Source organism: Gymnoscopelus braueri (assembly GCF_963280865.1).
Source record: "Gymnoscopelus braueri genome assembly, chromosome: 21".
In the NCBI taxonomy this organism is placed as follows: Eukaryota; Metazoa; Chordata; class Actinopteri; order Myctophiformes; family Myctophidae; genus Gymnoscopelus; species Gymnoscopelus braueri.
In genome coordinates, this window is record NC_137623.1 from 31,918,483 (window position 1) to 31,941,491 (window position 23,009).

General features: G+C 42.9%; 1 protein-coding gene across 2 annotated transcripts in view; it reads right to left on the reverse strand.

Annotated features, from left to right (window-relative positions):
• LOC308077613 (partitioning defective 3 homolog) overlaps positions 1-23,009 on the reverse strand; it is a 669,238-nt gene that overhangs the window by 377,606 nt on the left and 268,623 nt on the right. For both annotated transcript variants that reach the window (XM_080418368.1, XM_080418367.1), the window contains exon 3: positions 14,966-15,164. In XM_080418368.1, coding sequence (XP_080274494.1) covers positions 14,966-15,164 — 199 coding nt within the window. The remainder of the gene's footprint in view (positions 1-14,965; positions 15,165-23,009) is intronic.

Genomic DNA, 23,009 nt, shown 5'->3' on the forward strand with positions numbered 1-23,009 from the left:
AGAGAGAGACAGAATGAGAGAGGAGGAGGAGGAGGAGAAGAGGGGCTACTAGGCTAATTTCCTAGCGGCTCCATTAACCGTTAAAGACCTGGAACACATATGTGTCATTTTAGGATTTCTTTGGGGCTATTCAAAAACAGCAGATCTACAAGCTTAGCGCTATGAGCTTGTAGATCTGCTATTTTTTGAAAAATCGTGAACATTTTGTGCAAATCTTTGAATATTATTATTTATTTTTTTACTTCTGGGAACAAAATATTTTGAGATGGGGGTCCCCGCGGCAAAATACATATCATTTTGGGTGGTCCTTGACATTAAAAAAGTTTGGGAACCACTGATATTATAGCGACATACGTTTAAAAAAAAAATGTTAGGATTTAGAAGACATTTGTAGAATCCCCAGAAGCAAAAAAAAAACGCTTTAAAAAAACAAATATATTGAAAGATTTGCACACATTTCCACTATAAAAATAAATAAAAAATAGCAGATCTACAAGTTCGTAGCGCGGCACTCGGTGCCACGCTATGAGCTTGTATATCTGCTATTTTTGAATAGCCAAAGTACGTCTAAAATAACGGTCAAAGTGGTTACACGGATATGCGTTCCCGGTTCGAACGGGTTAAACAGATAGGAAATGAGATGAACGCGGGTAGACAATCTAATCAGCAGTCATTTGGTCTGCAACACTGTAAAGCTCAATTAGAGACAAACAGCCACACATTCTACAGCTATACAAGCATTCAGTTTCAGCGGAATAGACCCCGGCAGTGAGTGAATGAATACAATGAGAGAAAAGGTCTGCACACACACACACACACGTACTGTAGCTCCCATAAGTGCAATTTATTGGCACATAAGTGGTGGACGTGCCAATAAATTGCACTTAAGGGAGCTACTATATGCAGTGTGTTCGGAGGTTCTTTTTCATGTTTTCAGTAGCTGTCTTCTTATTGGTCTAATAGCACCTGTTTGCTTCGAATGGTATTTGGATAAATTGTGACGACTATGCATTGTTTTGGAGGATAGATAGATGGAAACTTTATTTATCCCATGGGAAATTTTCTCTAAGCAGTAGTGCGTACAGTAGTGTGAGTGTGCGTGTGTGTGTGTGTGTGTGTGCGCGCGCGCGCGCGTGTGAGAGAGACTGTGTGTGTGTATGTGTGTGTGCGTGCATGTGCACATGCGTGCATGTGTGTGTGTGTGTGTGTGTGTGTGCGCGCGCGCGCGTGCGTGTGAGAGAGAGAGAGACTGTGTGTGTGTATGTGTGTGTGCGTGCATGTGCGCATGCGTGCATGTGTGTGTGTGTGTGTGTGTGTGTGTGTGTGTGTGCGCCTGCATGCAGTGCATCTGTATTATTGTGTGTATGTGATTGTCAGTGTGTTTGTGAATGTGCCTCCGCGCGCGCGTGTGTGTGTATTTACATAAGTATCTTCATGTGTGCAGTATGCACACACATACAGGTGTGTGAGTGTGTGTACCTCACAGGCAGCAGACAGACCATGCATACAGAGTCATGGATGTGTGTGAGAGAGAGTAGTTAGTATCCCCCCCCCCCCAAGCATGTCAGATGAAACGCTGTTGGATTTGGATGCACCGTTTGAACTGGAGGCAAGAAAACCTGCTGGGATCGAACCTTCTCCCCTCAGAGGCCAACACCTTCCCCTACAGTTCACCTGCTGAACATTTCGCTGTTGCCGGGCAGAGACCTCTTATCTCCATAGTTTAACTTTTTGGTTTTTTTCATACATTAATGACCTACTTGATCGTACTACAGCTTCACACAAAAGTATCAAAAGTAACAGATCTACAAGCTTGTGTAGATCTGCTACTTTTGATACCTTTGAATTTGAATCCTGAATAGTAACAGTTTTGGACATATGAGCTTTACACCCGACGGGGACGATTTATTGAAACTATTATGCTGAATTTATTTTGTGTGAGATGGCTCTATTTGTAACCTTGTCAAGAAAACGAATAGACCAGTGGTTCTCAAACTTTTTTATGTCAAGGACCCTCAAAAATATATGTATTTGAGCGCGGACCCCCCATCACCTCAAAAATATTTCGTGCCAGGAACCTCCAGAAGCAAACATTCAAGTTTAAAATGTTTGCTTAAAAAAAGAAGCGCGGCACAAGCTTGAATATCTGCTATTTTTGAATAGCCAAAGTATAACATATATCACGATATATCAACAACTTTAGCTGGGAACCTGGTACCACCCAAGGACCCCACTTTTAGAACCAAATGGAATAGACAACAAAATGCCGGGACAGAAAAAAAGATATGTCATGGGAATAGAGAAATGAAGTCTGCACACTGCAACTATAGCTATTAAAGGGATTTCATCATTACATAAACATATCCTTACAGTAAGTTGCTTTAGGAACTACACTTTCCATTTGTGAGCGGGTCAACAGGTTACAAATTGCTATGTTTATACTGCAGCGATGATTAACAGTGTACAGCAATGATTGGTATAAAACGCAAACAAACACACACACTCGGATTATGTGCTAACAATGGAATGGTAAACAATGACAGTGTGGTGAACACACAGCAGACACACACTCAAATCCATAATGCACTGCACACGCACACACACACACACACACACACTCATACACACACACGCGCAACGACGATAAACAGCACTGCAGAAAAACCCTAATCTTCGTCTTCGTACCACAGACAAGGTCATCGTGGAAACCTCATATGTCCAGGATTCAAATTCAAAAGGTATCAAAAGTAGCAGATCTACAAGCTCGAAACGCGTCGCTTGTAGATCTGCTACTTTTGCTACTTATGCAAGTAGGGGCGTTAATTTACGAAAAAAACACACAAAGTTAAAAACATGGAGATAGGAGGTTTTTCTGCCCGACAGGCAGACGTTATGCTATAGCTGAACCAGCACCCGCAATCAAGAGGTTCCCCGCAATCCCTCCCTCCCTATGTTTATCTGCCTTTACGACAACATGTCAGCCCTAAATTATTATCATCCCCTCCGATCTTAACATAACAGTATTTACTTCCAACAACACATATCTAAAGGCTTACATGCGGGGCTAAACAAACGCGACATTTGAGAGCTCTGCGAGGGGTCAAGTGTGAGAGAGGACACACTGTATTGATGGAATAACGCAACATATAATCTCATGAGTGGACCATTTTGTCAGGCCAAGTCCCAGCAGTTGATTGTGAAACACAGTAAACTGTGTAAACAATTAACACGGTAAAAAAAATGATGCCGTTTGGGTATTATTATCATTCTAAAACTGTTCCAGCTGTTCTAGATACAGCCAACGGGTTGAAGAAATCACATATTGAGGCTTCAACATTTTGCTTTTATGAAGTTTCTCTGAGACCTTTATGTTTCATGGAATATGCTTTTAAACGTGTATACTATTGCTAGTTTGACCACTTCAAATACTCTTTAATCTTATAAAATAGCTATCAACTGAAAATAGCAGATACAAGCTCATATCATCAATCATATTTGAACTGGGGACCCCCCACCCTGACAAGCACTTGAAATTGTAGGAGTTGAGGCATTACATTTCATTCGACACGGTTCCACAGATAATTGTGAAAATAGCAGATCTACAAGCTCACAACACCTCGCACGTTGAGTTTGTAGATCGGCTATTTTCACAATTTTACCCTCTTTCTTATATTATTTGACAATCTGGCCGACGTTTGACCAGTTATATAGTTTGCTGATTACGTTCGATGCAGTAATGGTCTTTTTATTATCAAAAAGGACTTAAAAGTCCTTAAATTGTCACTTCACTGTCATCTGGGGACCCCCCAAAAAAAAATTTGGGGACCCTCCTGGGGGTCCCGACCCGCAGGTTGAGAACCACTGCCATAGAAGACATGCTGACTTCCACGAAATCCAAATGACTGAAATCAGTGGTGGCGAATGAGAACTTTAATCCCTGTGTATTTCAGACAGCGGCGGACAGACGCAGCGGTCCGTTAAAGGGCTTAAACGCATTGGGACGACGAGTATACTTAGAACTAAATTCTGAGAAAACAGACACTTTACTTCCCATGCTCTCAAGACACAGGGGTCATCACGGGTGTCACCGTCTGTGTCGTGTGTGTGTGTGTGTGTGTGTGTGTGTCATTTTCACTCTCAAGTGCGATATGTTTATGTGTGACTCATAGTAAATGCCTGTTTGCCTCTATGACAGGCAGTAGTGGAAAAAGTACGATGTTTTACTTAAGTAAAAGTATCAATACTGCAATATAGAAATACTCCGTTACAATTAAAAGTCCTGAATTCAAAAGTATTTTCAAATAGCCCGTGTATAAAATAGGGCTAAAGTGGTTAATGTATGTTTTATAATATAATAATTGTTAATTGCAAAGTAACTAGTAACTAAAGTTTTCAAATAATTGTAGTGGAGTAAAAGTACAATATTTGCATCTGAGATGTAGTGGAGTATAAGTAAAAGTACTGAAAATTGTAAATACTCCAGTAAAGTAACAATACTTAAGTTACTTTACACCACTGATGACAGGCGGGTGTGTGTCGGTATGTCTGTACGTACGCGTGTCACGCCTTTATGCGTGTTAGTATCCAATCACGTGAGCTTATGTATGTGTATGTTTATGGATCTGTGAGTGGCTTGTGCACACAAGCAGCTATCTTAGGTGTGTGTGCGTGTACGTGCATGTGTGTGCATGTATGTATGCGTGCATCTATGCCTCGTGTGCCGTTTGTTTGTGTGTTTATGCATTTATTTGTGACTCACTGTGTGCCACAGTATATGATATGACGTTTTTACATCGTTGCGTTTCTCTCTCGAAACCTCAGCAGCCATTCTGTGTTGCTTTATAAGGCTAAACCACAGGGCTCCTCAGCCCTGTAAGTATAATAAAGTGTACACACACACACACACACACATATCACTGTAGTGTAGTGGAGCAGAGCAGTCACTGTAGGAAAAACAAGCTTTCTGAGCGTGGGAAGAAACTAGTAAGATCCATCCCCTGACACGCAACCAGGGGAGACTGCGTATTGAGAAAATGTGTGTGTGTGTGTGTGTGTGTGTGTGTGTGTGTGTGTGTGTGTGTGTGTGTGTGTGTGTGTGTGTGTGTGTGTGTGTGTGTGTGTGTGTGTGCTCGTCCAAACATCAGTGAGAATGCATCAGCTTTGCGTGCGGCATGCGCACGTGTACATTCATGCATGTACCTGCACTCAGAGGCACCACACTCATATACCGTATGCCTTGCATGTGAACTCATGTGGTTTAACCACTTAAGAAGCCCTATTTTATACGTACAGTACGAAGGTGTTGCATGGCGGAAATAGCAGATCTCCAAGCTCACAATGGCGTGCGCTTGTACAGCAATCATATACTGTATCTGTGTAGATATTTGCACAGATGCAACTGTTGTGCTGTACGTTTGCACCGTAAGTAGTAAATCATAATTTTCATTCAGCCCAGTTTTATAAAATGTTCTATTAAAACGTTAGCATAATCTCTTGTTGACCTGGAACTTAATGGAGTCACAGAGCCGGGAAATAAGGTCAATTAGTAACCAAAAACACAAGGTGGTTAGGCTCACCTATGTTATGCTTCGTTATCCTGTGAAGTGGATTCAGGTTTAATTTCAATCTAAGCACGTGGAAATGCTAAACTGTGTGTGCATAGGCCTATGGTCCGTTAGCGTTTTAGCTTAGCCAATGTTTACAATCATTGCATGGGTCACAGAGCAGAAATAAGGTCGGTTTCAGTGTTGCCGGATTTTGCGAGAGAAATAAGCAACCAGGTCTATAAAAACAAGCCCAAAATAAGCAACTATAGGCAACTTGAACACTTTCAACCTATATACATCTGCTATTTCAAAATTGCTGATCTACAAGCTCACAATGTGTCGCGATGTGACACGTTGTGAGCTTGTAGATCTGGTATTTTAATTAGTTTTTTTAATATTTTTGAAACAATTTAACAACCCAAATTTGTTACAGGGGTCCCCGGCACAAAATATTTGTAGATGGGGTCCGCTAAAAATACATTCATTTGGGGGGTCCTTGACATGAAAATGTTTGAGAACCACTGGTTTCAAGTTAAATAACATTTAGGAAGAAAGCTCAAATAAACAACTACACTAGTGTGCGGTTTTTGGGGTTTGTTTCTAAAGTACTTTAGAAAGAAACCCCAAAAAACACAACCACCAATATTTCCAAGCAACTTTACAGAAAAACAAGCCCAAAGTCGCTTATAATAAGCAGACATGGCAACACTGTTTTGGGGGGGTTCAGTCCCTAATTAGAATGTGACATGCACAAAGTGCATTACAAAAGATAAATCACTAATTTCCCTGAATAATACCTTTCTATGATATTTGAAATTACAATAATAATACTTTTAATGAATAAGTAGCACATATATTTTCGCTGCAAAAATATTCAAGCCCTTTCACTTCTAACCTCAATTCAATTAGGTACAATACAATGCTACCTTCAGAAGCAACCTAATTAGTTAGGTGGGTAGAATAATAATTATTCAGAATGAAGAAAAATGGTTTTTACTGCACACTGCTCAGTTGCTTTAGCTCTGTCTGTATCAGCCTGTATTCAATGAAACAGAGCAGAATTAGCCTCTTACTTTTTTCCCCTTCTTTTTTTTTTTTTTTTAGAGTAGCCAATTATTTTTTACCGCTTTTTCTCCCCAATTTAGTCGTTATGCCAATTAATTCCTCCCCAAACACATTTCTGTGTTGTCACTGCTGTCGTATCCTACTGACTCACCTGCCAGTGAGGAGCCCTCACCAGGAGGACGTAGAGCCTTCGTCCTACTCCTCCCGCCCAACACTCCCCGCTGACAGGTGCCGCCCCAGCCCGTAGGAGTACGTGCAATGACCGATATCACCCTCCTCCCCGCCCGGCTTCCCTCCCCTGAACACGGGCCAATTGTGTTCGTGTAGACGCTCGACAAAGCCGGATGCTCGACAAAGCCGGTGGATTCGAACCCAGAACCTCAGTGGTCTTAGCTGAGGTCTGAGGCCTTAGCCTCGTATTCTAAGAATACAACACATTTGTTACACTGATGTGACGAAATGAATAAAGTACCTACCTACTACATACCTACCATATGAAAACCCTCTGAAAATAGCATAGCATATGTTCAAATAGCCAAAGTATAGGGCTGAAGTGGTTATGGTATGTTCTGTAATCATAATCAAGAGCTAAAAAGCAACTAGCAACTCAAGTTTTCAAAACAAATCGTAGTGGAGTAAAAAGTGCAATATTTGGCAGTACTCCAGTAAAGTACTGTAAATAAATACCTCAAAATGTACATTGTTACTTTCCATCGAGATACATACCATACGCGTGCACATACAGTACGTACGCAGTCATTCTCACTCACATTGCTTCATGCGTACGTATGCGGCCTGACACACACTTCTAAAGCACTCAGTATAATTCAACAGTGTGTCTATGGGAATGCAGCTGTGGCATTGAATAGTAATACTCGCTCACTACCCATTAGCGGGGCTGAGTGCGGACCGCTCTGACCGCTTTACAGCACTCCATGCCCCATTACTAAAACACTGTCCTGACGGCCTGCAGTAATTACACATTAAAGGCTTTGGATAGATGATGCTTTGACAGCTCCATTGTTTTTTCATGATGTATATTCACAATGATTGTGAACTTGCACAGCCATTCCTCAGTAATATCCACATCCACCCTGGACCATATCTCTCTCTCTCTCTGATAGAGGGTGTGTGTGTGTGTGTGCGCGCGCGAGCGCGCGTGCGTGTGCGTGTGTGTGTGTGTGTGTGTGTGAAGAGTTGACAGAACTAATAGACTCAGAGATAACTCAGGCATAGGGATAGTTCATGTGAACCACATGAACCCTCGCATTCCTATAATGGGCATGACTCGTAATATAAGCGAACATTCTGTGAAAATACCAGAACTACAATCTCACAACGTGTCACAACAACTCAGCGTCACACGAACACATCACAAGTAGCAGATCTACAAGCTCGCAACGCGTCGCTTCGCGCCGCGTTGCGAGCTTGTAGATCTGCTACTTGTAGATCTGCTAGTAATGGTTTTGGACATATGGGGTTTCTACCCGACAGAGATGTTATTTAGGGTTTAAGTGGTTAGAGTGGCGTCTGCAAGCTTGCAATGATGTGAACATGAGATGATGGCCAGACACACTGTAGGGGATTGGAGTGTACGGTCATCATGAGTGTGCACTGCGCGCAGTGTAGGTGAGTGTGTGTGTGTGCATGTGTGTATGATTGTGTGTGTGTGGATGATTGTGATTGCGGTGTGGTTATGGGTGTGGGGGGGAGAAGATAGGCACGCTGGCTTGCCTTGCAATATGTTTGTTGCAAGTCACCCTCGCCTCGGGCAGCAGTGGTGTAAAGTAACTAAGTAGATTTACTCAAGTACTGTACCTAAGTAAAATGTTGAGGTATTTTTACTTTACGGGAGTATTTCCAGTAAAGTCAGTACTTTTACTTCTTCTACTCCACTACATCTCAGAGGAAGATATTATACTTTTACTCCTAAAGTAATTAGTAATATTAGTTACTAGTTACTTTGCAGATATAAAGTATTATATTATAAAACACACATTAACCACTTCAACCCTATTTTATACATAGGCTATTTGAAAATAGCCAATCTACAAGCTCACAACGAGTCGCAATGCGACGCGTTGTAGATCTGCTATTTTCAAACATGTTAGTACTTTTACTTTTGATACTTTATGTATATTTTGATGCCAATACTTTTGCACTTTTACTCAAGTAACATTTTGAACACAGGCCTTTTACTTGTAACAGAATATTTTTATATTGTGGTATTGCTACTTGTAAAAAATATATATATATCTGAGTACTTCTTCCACCACTGGTTGCAAGTCACCCTAGCCTCGGTCAGCAGACGTGAGCTCCCCTCCCACACTGTGGTCTCAGGAACACTGTGTGACCACTATGACTGTGACACTCCTAACTACTATTGTACTATTGTAGACCTGGCATCCTAGTGTGTATATAGTTTCAATGTACATAATATAAATGTTTTGATATTATGCCGTTTAGACTGATGATAGGTTATTGGTTTACCTATGATCCTAGATTACTATTTCTATGCATTTGATGTATTACCTTGTGTTTTCCTTGCTTACTGTAAATCGCTCTGGATTAAGAGTGTCTGCTAAATGCCTATATTGGAAATTGTAAATCCGAAGTCCCCGAGGTGAGGCCGTGTGAGGGGACATTCAGAAGAGAGAGAGAGACAGCGAGAGAGACTGTTTAGTCGTATACGTGAGACGGGTTCCCCCATCAGACATGGCGCCAATCGATGGCCTAGCAGCGCCGTTATCATCATCAACCCCTCCCTGAGTTTTCTCCTATCACCATAGAGCTCTGCAGCACGTCGTCACCGGAGTGAACGATTGAGCGAGAACCGTTAGACCAGAGAGAGAGAGAGTTAAGGGGGCCAGAGAGAGACAGTGATAGGAGATGCATATCAGGTGGTGATATCAGACCTATAGCTTTGCCTGCAGTTACGATCCTAAACCTGGCAGTTTATCTGTCCAACCCCACTGCCTCTGGATGTGTGCTAAGGTTCAAATCAAGGACAAGAACTGATAAAAATGAAGTTTGAAAACTTTCTGCAGTTTACTTTCTCTCACCCAAAACTTGAGCAATCAATGAAAGACTCAAGAATATGAAGGATTTTTTTAATAGTATTGTTGTTTGTAAAGAGTTACTTGGTACTGGATGAGGGTCAATGTCAGTGATGGAAGAAGTATACTCACATTTTATAATTAAGTACAAGTATTAATACCGCTATGTAGAAATACTCTGTTATTCAGAATTTACTAGAGTATAAGTACAGAAGTATTGGCATTAAAATATACTTAAAGTACCAAAAGTAAAAGTACTCTTTATGCAGAATGTTTTGTAATCTAATCTGAATCTACAAAGCAACTAGCATGTACAAGTTTTAAATAATTATAGTGGAGTAAATGTACAATAGTTGCATCCGGGAAGTAGCGGAGTAGCAATTTGAAATACTCCAGTAAAGTCAAAGATACCTACAAATGTAACGTAAGTACAGTACTTGAGTAAATGTACTTAGTTACTTTCCAGCACTGCATCCACGGTGCTCCCGTGTCTTCCATATGGCCTTGGCTTGGCAGCAGGGGAGGGCAGCAGCTCAGTGAAACCAAATTAATTGGATAAAGGGACCCTCTCTCTCTCTCTTTGGGTGTCCTCACTTCTCCCCGAAAGGCAATCTCTCTAATGGCTGCCTGACGACCCGGGGGGGACTGAACCGAGGACCGCAGAGGAAACGGGGGACTCGGTTTGGACAGCCAATGAAGTCGTAGCACAACGTGGACGTACAGTATACTGGGGGAGCGACCAGCCATCCTTACAGGCGGTGTGCTTGCTTGCTGTATACCACCCGGACAGATTGATCCATAACAGAGGAGAGAGCATGAGATGGCGGGGGGCCAATCATCGGCGTGTCACGACAATCACTCTGACCTACCGGTGGCTGCCACTTTAACCCACTAAGACCGGCAAAGCGTCTGTGTCATTTTCACATTTCTTTGGCTATTAAAAAAAAATAGCAGATCTACAAGTTCGTAGATCTGCTATTTTTCGAAAAATCGTGAATATTTGTGAAAATCTTTGAATATAGATATATATATGTTTTAAAGCGAAAATGTTTAACTCCGATCTTATGGGGGTCCCTGGAACAAAATGTTTTTAGATGGGGGGGGTCCGCGGCCAAATGCAGTAAATATAATCTTGGGTGGTCCTTGACATGAATAAGTTGGAGCACCACTGATCGACATACTGTTAGGATTTGGAAAACATTTTTAGATATGTATTTGGCCGCGGACCGAAATGTTTTGTTCCAGGGACCCCCAGAAGCAAATATCGGAGTAAAAAAAAAAAATCATGATAAAAAAAAAAAAAAAGCAGATCTACAAGCTCATAGTGCGGCACTCGGTGCCGCGCTATGAGCTTGTATATCTGCTATTTTTGAATAGCCAAACACATCTAAAAATGACACAGATGCGTTCCCGGATTGACTGGGTTAAAGCCAAGGTCGGGGTAATTTCAGCGCCCACCCCCTGGTCAATACAGTAGCACTCCAATGGATTTTGTTGTCTGTTGCCCGGCAATTATCATCAACTGCCTTTTTTCTTCTTTAGACACGGACGTGCTGCCACATCTATCACCTATAATATCCATCTCCTATACGAAGACAAATAAAAACTCTCACACTGTCATGGTCATGGCTATAGGTTTCCCACAGCGAAGCAGATCAATTACATTGGAAGGCACTGAGCTATATAGAAGTTGGGTCGCTAGGTTTAATCATCCGGGGGGGGGGGGGGGGAGGGAACCGTGCCAAAGTCATAAAGCTATAGCTTCAACAAGTGGCGTCGCTTCATGCCCGCTTTGCAGTGAAGACATCTATTTGACCTTGGCTTGTCCACCTTCAACTTGGCGTCATTATAGGCTCTTTTTTTCTCGAAACATTTCCAAAAAACAGCGAAAATATCCGATCTACAAGCCTATCTACGATCTGCAATGTCACATGTTGTGAGCTTGTAGATCAGATTAGATTATTTTGGCTGTTAAAAAAAAGAAAAATCGGAATAAATTCACCCAGTGCCAATGCCTGAGCTGTAATCCCGGGCACTACTCTCCCTCTGCCAGCCTGGGGAAATCCCCAAACTGAGCTCATGCTTCCTTCCAAAAAAATAGGGCTTAATTGGTTAAGCACACACTAAAACCCCCAGTAGCTACTAAATCAACATTAGATCAACCCAACTAAATAACCTCTATTATAGGCTGAGTTTCAACGGAGAAGGAGAAGCCCCCTCTCTCTGAGCACGGAAGAAATGCAGACCTCATTTAAAGTTTCTGCACATTTTGTTTAGTTTTTTTATGTCTTTACTTCTCCGGAGATTATACTTTCATGGTGAGCGGGCACACAAAGCGGAGCGCCGTCTGTATAATTACGGGGAAAATTACATTCATTATTGTAATTTACATCTCATCTCCAATCCAATTATTAGTGGTTTGACCTGCGAACGGCAAATGTTTCAAGCGGCGCGCAAAATCTCAAATGGGGCTCGCGGGGGAGACAATGTTGCGTGTGTATGGGTGCGTTTGTGTGTGCGTGTGTGTGTGTGTGTGTGTGCGTGTGTTTGTTTGTGTGTATGTGTGTGTGAGGGGGGGTTCAACTTAAGAGCTAGAGAAAGGAAGCGGAAAAGCGCGCGCGCGCGAGAGAGAGAGAGCAAAGGAGAGAGGAAAAGGTTTGTAGGAGGAGAAAAACAATCAATATGGCTCAGAGAGATGATGAGTTCATATCGCCATAATCCTCCGCTTCAGAGCACAGCTGCGGAGGGCGTCTCCACTCCACATTGATGTCTGATACATGTTTGTTGCTGCCAGTAATTTGTTCATCTGCATCTCTGGAGGGGGAGAGAGAGCATCAGCACTCGACTCACTTTGTCATTCTCATAGCCTGCGTGTTGCCAGTCTGTCTGCCTGTCTTGGCTACCTTTTAAGGCAATTATATCCGTTATGCAAATATGATTATGACTGTTTTTTCTTCTTCTTTTTTTTCCCAATGCACCGCCGCACTGACTGATCGGGCCCGGCGATCGGGGGGCTCGAGAAGACGGGTTGTTGAGAATCAATCAATGCCGGCAATAGATTCTAATGACAAAAAATGGTTAGGATAGCATACTGGTGATTGCTGGCCAAATGTAATTTCGGAGCACGGTGGCCAATCACAGATTGAGTATGTGCGTGTGTGTGTGTGTGTGTGTGTGTGTGTGTGTGTGTGTGTGTGTGCGTGCGTGCGTGCGTGTCACTAACATTCTGGCTACCTACCGTTTCTTGCATTTCATTTGATTCGATTCAAGTCATTACTGCCTTGTTGACTGTCAGTCAGACAGTCGTTAACTCCCGTCAAAAAGCTATCCAAGGTTGTTCATTGTACTGCAAAACGATGTACCCATAAAACACAGACAACCAATCAGTGGTGGAAAGTAACCAAGTACATTACCTTAAGTACTGTACAATTTTGAGGTATTTCTACTTTACTTGAGTACTTCCAATTTCCAATACTTTTACTTCTACTCCACTACATCTCAGAGGCAAATATTGTACTTTTACTCCACAAACATTATTTGAACACTTTAGTTACTAGTTACTTTGCAGATATAAATGATTACATTATAAAACATACATTAACCACTTTAGCCCTATTTTGTACCTCGACTATTTGAAAAATAGCAGATCTACAAGCTCACAACGGGTCGCATCGCGACGCGTTGTGAGCCTGTAGATCTGCTATTTTCAAACAGTTTTGTACTTTTGGTTCTTTAAGCACATTTTGATACCAACACTTTTGTACTTTTACTCAAGTACACTTTAGATTCGGGACTTTCACTTGTAAAAGAATATTTCTACATTGCAGTATTGATATTTTACTTAAGTAAAATATTTGAGTACTTTTTCCACCACTGTATACCTCAGAATTGGGCATTTGGTAGATTATTATTATTTTGTGTTGCCTGTGTGTGTTCTGCGTGTGTACTTGTGTGTGTGTGTGTGTGCACGATGGCCCATCAAGGACCCCATGCCTACATCCGTCGATGTGGGAGTGAAAAGCCTCAGATGAGACACAGCTAGCGGTCCCTCTCCACTGTGGGTCTGCTAATGACAAACCATGTCGGCCTCCACGGGATCAATTCTCACCGTGAACTGTAGTTTTAACCCATTCGGACCGGGAAAGAATCTGTGTCATTTTTTTTATTTCTTTGGGCTATTCAAGAATTGCAGATATACAAGCTCGTAGCGCGGCTGCGCGGCACCAAGTGCCGCGTTACGAGCTTGTAGATCTGCTATTTTGGAAAAATCTTTAACATGTTTGCAAATCGTTGCAAACATTTGTAACTCAAATCTTCTGCTTCTGGGGATTCTACAAATGTCTTCTAAATCCTAAAAATTTTCTGAAAAATGTATGTTGCTTTAATATCGGTGGTGCTCAAACCTTTTCATGTCAAGGACCACCCAAAATGATATGTATTTGTACTTGTATATCTGCTTTTTTTGAATAGCCTAAGTATAACATAATGGAAAAAGTGGTTACACAGATGCCGTGCCGGTTTGAATGGCTTAAGCCAAAAAAACGGCCTTACAACTCTGCACCTTTCAACGACCCGCCATCGATCGTTAGCGCTCGCCGACGGTTCACACAAGGCTGTCATTGTAAAGAAGAAATACCGAGGACAAAGTATCGAACATCCCAAACATCTATGTCAGAGCACACTAAACAAAAAGGCGGCAAAGGGTGAGGTGCCGTGTGTCCAAAATAGGCCGTAAAAATCAATAGGAGGAAGAGAAAGTGGGGCTGTTTGAATCCAATCAGAACGGAGGACGTGTTCTGTGTGGCACAAACCAGGCTCAGCTACTACCCCCTAGAACTGTGGTTCTCTCAACCTGTGGGTCGGGACCCAGGGGGGTCCTCACATGATTTTGGGGGGGGTCCCCAGATGACAGTGAAGTGACAATTTAAGGGGAAAAAAAAACGAAAGCAAATAAATAGTACAGTATGTAGCGGTGGAAAGTAACTAACTACATGTACTCAAGAACTGTACTTGTAGAAGGGGACGTTTCATGCATAATGAAGTGTTTACTTTTACTTTTGACACTTATATATGATGCCAATACTTTTGTACTTTTACTAAAGCAAATTTGTAATACCAGACTTTTACTTGTAACAGAGTATTTCTACGTTACAGAATTGAAACTTTTACTTAAGTAAAATATGTGAGTACTTTTTCCGACCCCTGGACGGACGGACGGTCGGACGGACTGACTGACTGACTGACTGACTGACTGACTGACTGACTGACTGTACGTGTGTACGTGCGTGTGTGACCTACTGGAGCGCAGGGCGGACGGGGTGACCTCGATCTCGCCGCTGTTGGGCTGGTAGGGCTGGAAGGCGGAGGACGAGGACGAGACGCTGACAGGGCCCATGTCGCCGGGGAAGGGGGGCTCCGGGCTGTGCGTGCCCGTGGAGCTGGCACTGGTGCCGTCTCCTCCGTTGTGGGGGTCCTGCTCCTCGTACACGGCTACCAGCTGTAGGGGGAACGGGGGAATGGAGAGACAGGCACAGGATTAGAGAGGAAGAGGACGACTTATAAGGTTACTTAAGGATCTACTCCAGCATGAGCTAGTGTGTGTGTGTGTGTGTGTGTGTGTGTGTGTGTGTGTGTGTGTGTGTGTGTGTGTGTGTGTGTGTGTGTGTGTGTGTGTGTGTGTGTGTGTGTGTGTGTGTGTGTGTGTGTGTGTGTGTGTGTGCGCGCGTCAGACTTTCACTACACGCATCCATCCACATATAGATGTTCTGGGGTTGCCAGGTTTGGACCCGTCACTATCAGAACAACTTAGCCCCACTTTCATGACAGCCGCACAATAGCGTGGCTTACGGCAAGACAGAATGCATCCGCTTCTGTCTATCTCACTCTGTGACACACATACACAATACACACAGACACACTCATGCACACATATTTCTTCCTCCTTAATTTGCATAAGACGTTACACGCCCCCACCCCCCACACACACACACACACACACACGCACACGATTTGATCCCCTTTCACTCGAATGAGAAACAAAGGTTGCAAAAACCAAAGCTGGCAGATGCCGGCGCACCAGTCAGGGCCCCGCTCGCTCTCCTCCTGGAGCGGGCAACCGACAAACACAAGAGATAATGTGAGAGGATAAAGACTGAGAGAGTGGTGTTCGGTAGAGGGGGGGGGGGGGGGTTGACAAGGTTGGGTTAGGGTTGACAGTGCCAAGTGGCAATTCTACAGCAACCAGCAGCTTCTGAACAGAATCCCTGCTAATAAACCCACTTGTAACAAGGAGATTAGACCGGTGTTCCAGCCTTTCGCTAGAATGGCCTGAACATCGGAGCGGCAGCCCCCCCCCAAAGCCCTCCACGTCTTGTCACACTACATGACAGCGACAATAGCATGTTACGGAAGATGCGAGATGAGTATAAGGCTGCACACGCCTGGAAAAAGAGCGAACAAAAGGTGGCGTTTCGAAAAGGCGAGGCTTTGGTGTACTGTAGACTACGCAGTTTTTCGTCCGCATGTAAATATAGCTTTCATTTCTGCATGTGTTTGCTGTTTTGTTTTATTGTCATCCCCTTACATGGGCCAATCTGCATACAAACGACTTCGGAAGCCACCCGCTCTCCTTTTTTTCCCTTTTCTTTTTTCCCTTAATTCAAGGATGTGCGTGTGTGCGTGTGTATACACATTTTAATTTGTGCCTTTGTGTGTTCCCCCATATGGGTTTTACCCATCTTTCCGGTTGGCTTTGAGCACAATTAAAGCAGATTGTGTTAATTCCCTAAGATGTCTCCTAGCATGCTGTCTGAAATACTGACAAACACTCCCGTTTGTCTCAAATCACACTCTCCCCCTCCATGTCAATGTTGACACAACATTTCCTTTTTGCTCTACAGCTGGCAGAAAGGCAATCATATAGTGACACAGGCACAAAGCGCTACAAAGCCAGAACGGCTCTCACATAAACATTATCACTGGCATTCAATGATGCAAAGAAGTTTTTACTTAATTAAAGTATCAATACCCCATATAGTCAGGGGATATTAGCAGAACATTTTCCAATCTTAATAAATTCCTTACCAAAAAAAATCTTCACCAATGTGTTTGTAAAGGTGTCCAGTAACACATCTCACAAAGACTGAAATGCAGTCCCCCTAGGAGAATTTTTGACAGCTCCTTAAAGTTGGGGTACCCACCATAACCTTGGTTAAAAAAAATAAAATCTAAAAATCTAAATTTAATTCTGTTTTAAGTAGCATGTGAGGGGTCAAACCAGGGTGTTTTTATGATTCTGAATCCATTGCAAGCATTTGTTTTGCACCAAAACCACTCCTTGGGCTAAAAACGGCCATAGCCATCCTTTTCCAGGTATACTTTTTGTATAAAAAGCCCATTGAGATTGGGCCGTTTTTAGCCCAAGGAGTGGTTTTGGTGCAAAACAAATGCTTGCAATGGATTAAAAATCATAAAAACACCCTAGTTTGACCCCTCACATGCTACTTAAAACAGAATTAAAATTAGATTTTTTTTAAACCAAGGTTATGGTGGGTACCCCAACTTTAAGGAGCTGTCAAAAATTCTCCTAGGGAAACTGCATTTCAGTCTTTGTGAGATGTGTTACTAGACACCTTTACAAACACATTGGTGAAGATTTATTTTGGTAAGGAATTTATTCCAAGATTTTTTTAATATCCCCTGACTAATAGTAAAAATTGTCTGTTAGAAGTACAAGTCCAGTATTCAAAATGTACTTGAGTAAAAGGACAAAGGTGTTGACATCAAAATATACTTAAAGTATCAAAAGGTTAAAGTACTTAAGGTCCCATTTCACAAGTTTTCAATTCACAAGTATAAAAATCCTTTGAAAATAGCAGATCTACAAGCGCACAACGTGTCGCTTTGTGACGCGTTGTGAGCTTCTAGATCTCAGATTGGGAGGTTGGGGTTCGATCCCCAGCCGGGTCATACTAACAACTATAAAATAAAGGTTCCTAATGCCTCCCTGCTTGGCACTCAGCATCAAAGGTTGAATTGGGGGCACGTCCCTGCGACATACTAGCATCACGTCCAGGTGGTGTAGCTTGTATATCAAGCTGCCTCACGCTGAGGAAACAGGAGATAGGCTCCTTCCCTATGGGCCTCATGGCTCGGCAATGCTTACTTATGACACCTACAGAGTGGACTTATTCCGCTTTGATGGCAAACTATCTTGCATTGTAACTGCAGAAGCACCCCCCGTGCCCCCACCACCCAACCCCAGACAGTATTATTCACAGCTTGCATGGTTTTCTCTGCCGTCGGTGTGTGAATGTAATGCACATTGTAAAGCGCTTTGGATAAAAGCGTTATATAAATGCACCGTTTACCATTTATACCATGTCTGGGAGCATTTTGTAAGCCTAGACGAGGCCCCGGGTCTGCCAGCTGGCCATTTAGAGAAAATGGGGGGAACTCTAACCTCGCGTCACCAGGCTTTCCACCGCTGAGGAAAGCCTGGTATTCATTCTAAAACGGAGCTGTGAGATCTAGTTCAGAAAAAAGGAAAAAAAACGATGGTGTTCCGGTTGGCGTCGCATTGTTTTTGTTCCCCACATAATGTGAATCAATTAGTTTGGTCTCAGTAGTTGTGCTACGAGTTAGAATAAAAGAAGGACATACCAACCGATTATTAGCTAGGGAAACTCTTGTTGTCAGTGTTGCCAGATTTTACGAGAGAAACAAGCAACCAGGTCTCTGAAAACAAGCCCAAAAGAAGTGACTATAGGCCACATAAGCACTTTAAACCTATATGTATCGGCTATTTGAAATTAGCCGATTTACAAGGTCATAACGATGCGACGTGTTGTGAGCTTGTAGATTTGCTATTTTCACAATGTTTTGGTAAATAAAGTAACAAATGTTGTACGGGGGTCCCTGGCACAAAAAAATGTCAGATGGGGGTTAGGGACAAATACATATTCATTTGGGGGTCCTGTCCTTGATTTTAAAATCAGAACCACTGGTTTAAACAACATTTAGGAAGCAAGCCCCAATAAGCTTTACACTTTTTAGAAAACAAGCCCAAAAAAAACGCAACCCGCAACTACCAATATTTACAAGCAACTTTACAGAAACACAAGCCCAAAGTCGCTTATAATAAGCGGACATGGCAACACTAGTCGCAGCTTCAGCGTGATTCATTTTTAAATATTGCTCCAAAACCTTAATTAGGGCAATTTTGCTACGCTCCTCTCAACAGTTACTCTGCAGCACTCTGCCAGACACTAACATGGTCCCCTAAAAAACACCAGCCCACGCACACTCTCTCGCACACACGCACGCACGCACACGCACACAGTGGCCTGTTCATAATCGAATTGGGGCCAGCGTTTATCCCACATGCAATATTTATGGACACTTGAAAGCTCCCATTTTGCGCCGAATCAACGGGAAACATGAAATGTTGGACATCTGACGGGCCTTTTTTTAGGCCCTCAGAAATCCCTCAACACATGAGCAACAATAATTCCCCCTCAAGCTCTTTCACGTCACAAGGGAGTCAGTTCCTCATTCACACAACCTGAACGGAGAGACAGAAAGACAAGAGTTGGGAGGCAGAGAGAAACAGAGAAATATAAATGCAAAAACAGACAGAGACGGAACAGTAAACTGCACACTATACCTACCGAAATCTACAAAGTAACTAGTTATACCGTTTTCAAATAATTGTAGTGGAGTAAAAAGTAGAAGTAAAAGTATTAAAAATGTAGCCTTAGTACAGTTGAAATTGAGTAAATGTACTTAGTTACTTTCCACCACTTTGGGACTACTTTTACTATAGCACTCTAATAAAAAAAACACCCAAATCCTGCCGAGTGCATCTCAAACAATCATTTCAGGAGAAGAGCGTGATTGCCGGATACTGAAAAGTACCCTCACCCTCCTCTCTACGCCATCTGTGCCAGGAGAAGAGCACTCCCCACGGGCGCGGGCAGAGAGAGCACATTTCCCCCTGTGCCACTGAGACCCAATGATCGAACAGAACTCAAAGCGTTTATGCCTCCTTGAGGGAATTAGCCACTAAGAAGAACCGGAGATTCCACATTTTCAATGTCTGCACATCCCGAACGACATGGGTGCGCGTGGCGGAAGCTAAAGGTTGCGCTATCAAAAGGAGGGCGAAGGTTTGAGCTGTGGTGGGAAAAAGTACTCAAATGTTTTACTTAGGTAAAAGTATCAATACTGCAATGTAGAAATACTCTGTTACGAGTAAAAGTCACGAATTCAAAATATACTTGAGTAAAAGTGCAAAAGTATTGGTATCAAAGTGTACTTAAAGTACCACAAGAAAATTAAAAAAAGAAATCACGTGGCTAATTTGGCGGAGAGAGATTGTGACAGCCCCGATGGTCAGCATTCTCTCCGTTTGGCTCTCTGCAGCACTGAGCTGAGCTCAACCCGTGGGGCCGCTGGAAGGCCCTAGGGACAAAGGGACACTCTCAGCCAGCTCTACCGTCTCTTGACAGCTGCTGTCTATCACCAATCAGCTGCAGCCCCGAGAGGGCCAGAGAGGTGAGAGGTGGTGGTGGGTGGCGGAGAGGAGAGGAGAGGATGCAGGCTATATTAAGAGATTGAACAATAATGCAGAGATGGAACGACAGAGGAAAAAGGGGAAGCGAGGGGGTGGGCGTGAATGAGACCACATGCATTATCTACGTCCTTTGTGTGAGAGAGGACACAGCAGTAAGAGGGAGAGAGAGAGATACACAGACATAGACAGTCGATCTCTGGGATTCCTTTCATGTTGCCAGCCTTTGATCTCACTGCGGCTTTTTTGGAAGGCACGGTGTACAAGGGGAGGAGAGGAGAGGAGAGAGGGAGCAACTGGGAGAGGTTGAAGACTGTTTTGTTGACAACCCTAGCTCCACTCGCTATGCCCCTCTCTGACCAATACACTGCACTCCATGTTCGTCCTTCGCGTGCGAAGATGACCATTGAACGAAATGTGTCACGAAATGTCCGGTTGCAGTGAGGGCATGTGATGGCTGACCAATACACTGCACTAATAGCCCTGTGATCTACCTGGGGAAGCAGGGAGTCCATTCACCGGTCACGCCACTAGATAGATCCCCCGACGAGCAGTGTTGCCAGGTCTGCTTATTATAAGCGTCTTTGGGCTTGTGGTTTGATACTGCCTTAAAATGCTGGTCATTTGCCACGTCACGGCATGCCACATCGTTTATCATATGATGATGTCATGTACAGTCATATTTTGAATGCTTCAGTTGATGTTGTGCGACTGTTTTATACTCTTACTGTACTATTTACATTATTTTACTAACTTGTAGCTGCACTTCAACAATTATTAATATTTTTTTTTTAATTCCTAGATCAGTGGTTCTCAAACTTTCAAGGACCCCCCATACGGATCCATTTGATTCCATTTGTACACTCAAGAGTTATAGACCTGTAAAAAGGTGCATTTGGAACCCGTTCCTGGACTCCAGTTTGAGAACCACTGTCCTAGATTTTTTTGTAAGGATCTACACCATGAATTGTTTATGTCCCTCAAACGTTTTTCAAAAGGTTTGAGCCTAAATCAAGCCTCAGATACTGTATACTCATTCCAACTAACTTCTCTCTGGCTTATAAAGCACTTTCACCTGCAATACCACATTGTCCTGTTTGGCACGGGGCGCTATTGAGCCAGTTTGTATGCATGTTATCTCCTGGTTCTGTGTGGAAAAAGTTAAACAAATCAAATAAATTAAGTTGGAACTGAAAAAACGGGAGGGATTGTACCGAACGTGACGTCAAAAGAAGGAAAAGTAAAAATTCATGGTGTAGTCCCTTTAAATTACACACTGGTACCGGATCGGTACTCGGTATCTATCGACCGATACACAATTTGTTGGTATCGGTACAACTCTACCCCGGAGGCATGCAAACCTCCTCCACGTGGCACTCCCAGCACTAATCTGTATGGGCAGGGACAGACAGCTCCGTCACGGAGGAGTGGAGGGGACAGCTGACATGTGCCGACGGCAGGGAATCCACCGCTGCTCTCACCTTCAATTAAAGAACACATCTAAAAGAGGTGGCATGTTAGCTTGCCGCCGTGAATAATTACTTCCGTGCAGAGAGACCCCCCCCTCCAGGACCCGATTAATATTTATTCATTTTACTGCACCTTCTCCTTTTCCCCGACCCATTGATTTATGCCTAATAATGATACTAAACTTATGTGATTGCAGCCTAAAGCAGGGGTCTTCAACGTTTTTCAGTTCAAGGCCCCCTTAGCTGAGAGAGAGAGAGAGCAGGTGCATGTGTTTTTGTTTGTATGTTAAGTATATGTTAATGTGTATTTTCAGTCAGGTAACCACTTAAACCCTCAACACTTGACCTTTGGCTCTGTACTTGGTCTCCTCTTTTTTCCCTCTTCACCGAAAATAGCCAATCTACAGTACAAGCACACAACGCCGTAAAGCGCGAGGCATTGTGAGCTTGTAGATCTGCTATTTCCGGCCAATGTACCTAGTGGCGTCAATTCAGCAAAAGCTAAGGTAAGGCACGGTCACGTGACAGCATTAATATCAAAGGCCACCACACACTCATAGGCTATATAACAAAGGCTACTGTAAAATGTCAATGTGCGCAAATGGCTTGAGACGACATAAGCCTTTTCAAATGCAGTATCATCCCTCTACTACAAACAGAAATGATGTAGGCCAACACAATGTGCTAATCAACTGTCATTTTCTTTGACATGTGCAATTCCCTTTTCATAGTGGCATGGTTAGAGTAGAACAGAGAAATAGGCTGCCTGTCTTGATAACAAGCAATGGATTTGACTGATTCTATTCATTAGCCCTACTATCCAACAACAAAACACAACAGTATCACATGAACAGACCAGTTACAGACCAGACCACTTCGACTCCAAATGCAGCAAAAACAAATTGAAGAGAATAAGCCAGCAGTACACTGTAGCCTAAGCCTATGCCTTAAAAGTGAGCACATTTGATGGCACACAGACATATTGTACAGTCCTCGCTACGTGTACATTAGTGTACATAGTTAGACAGTCAGCCAACACTTGTGCATCAAAATGGCAGGTTGTAACAAACAAACAAACAAACAAACAAACAAACAAACAAGCAAGCAGGTGAACACTGAACATACTGAGCTAATCTACAGTGAAAATCCTAATCTACCATAGCAAATGTAAAATAAAACAATTATGCATGAAATACACACTCAAAGTTGCATAAAAATCAGAAACTACAGTCTCCTGACATAGGAAAAGGAAAAGTTCCCAATTACAGACAATGCTGTCCGAGAACATACATAATTATGAGCA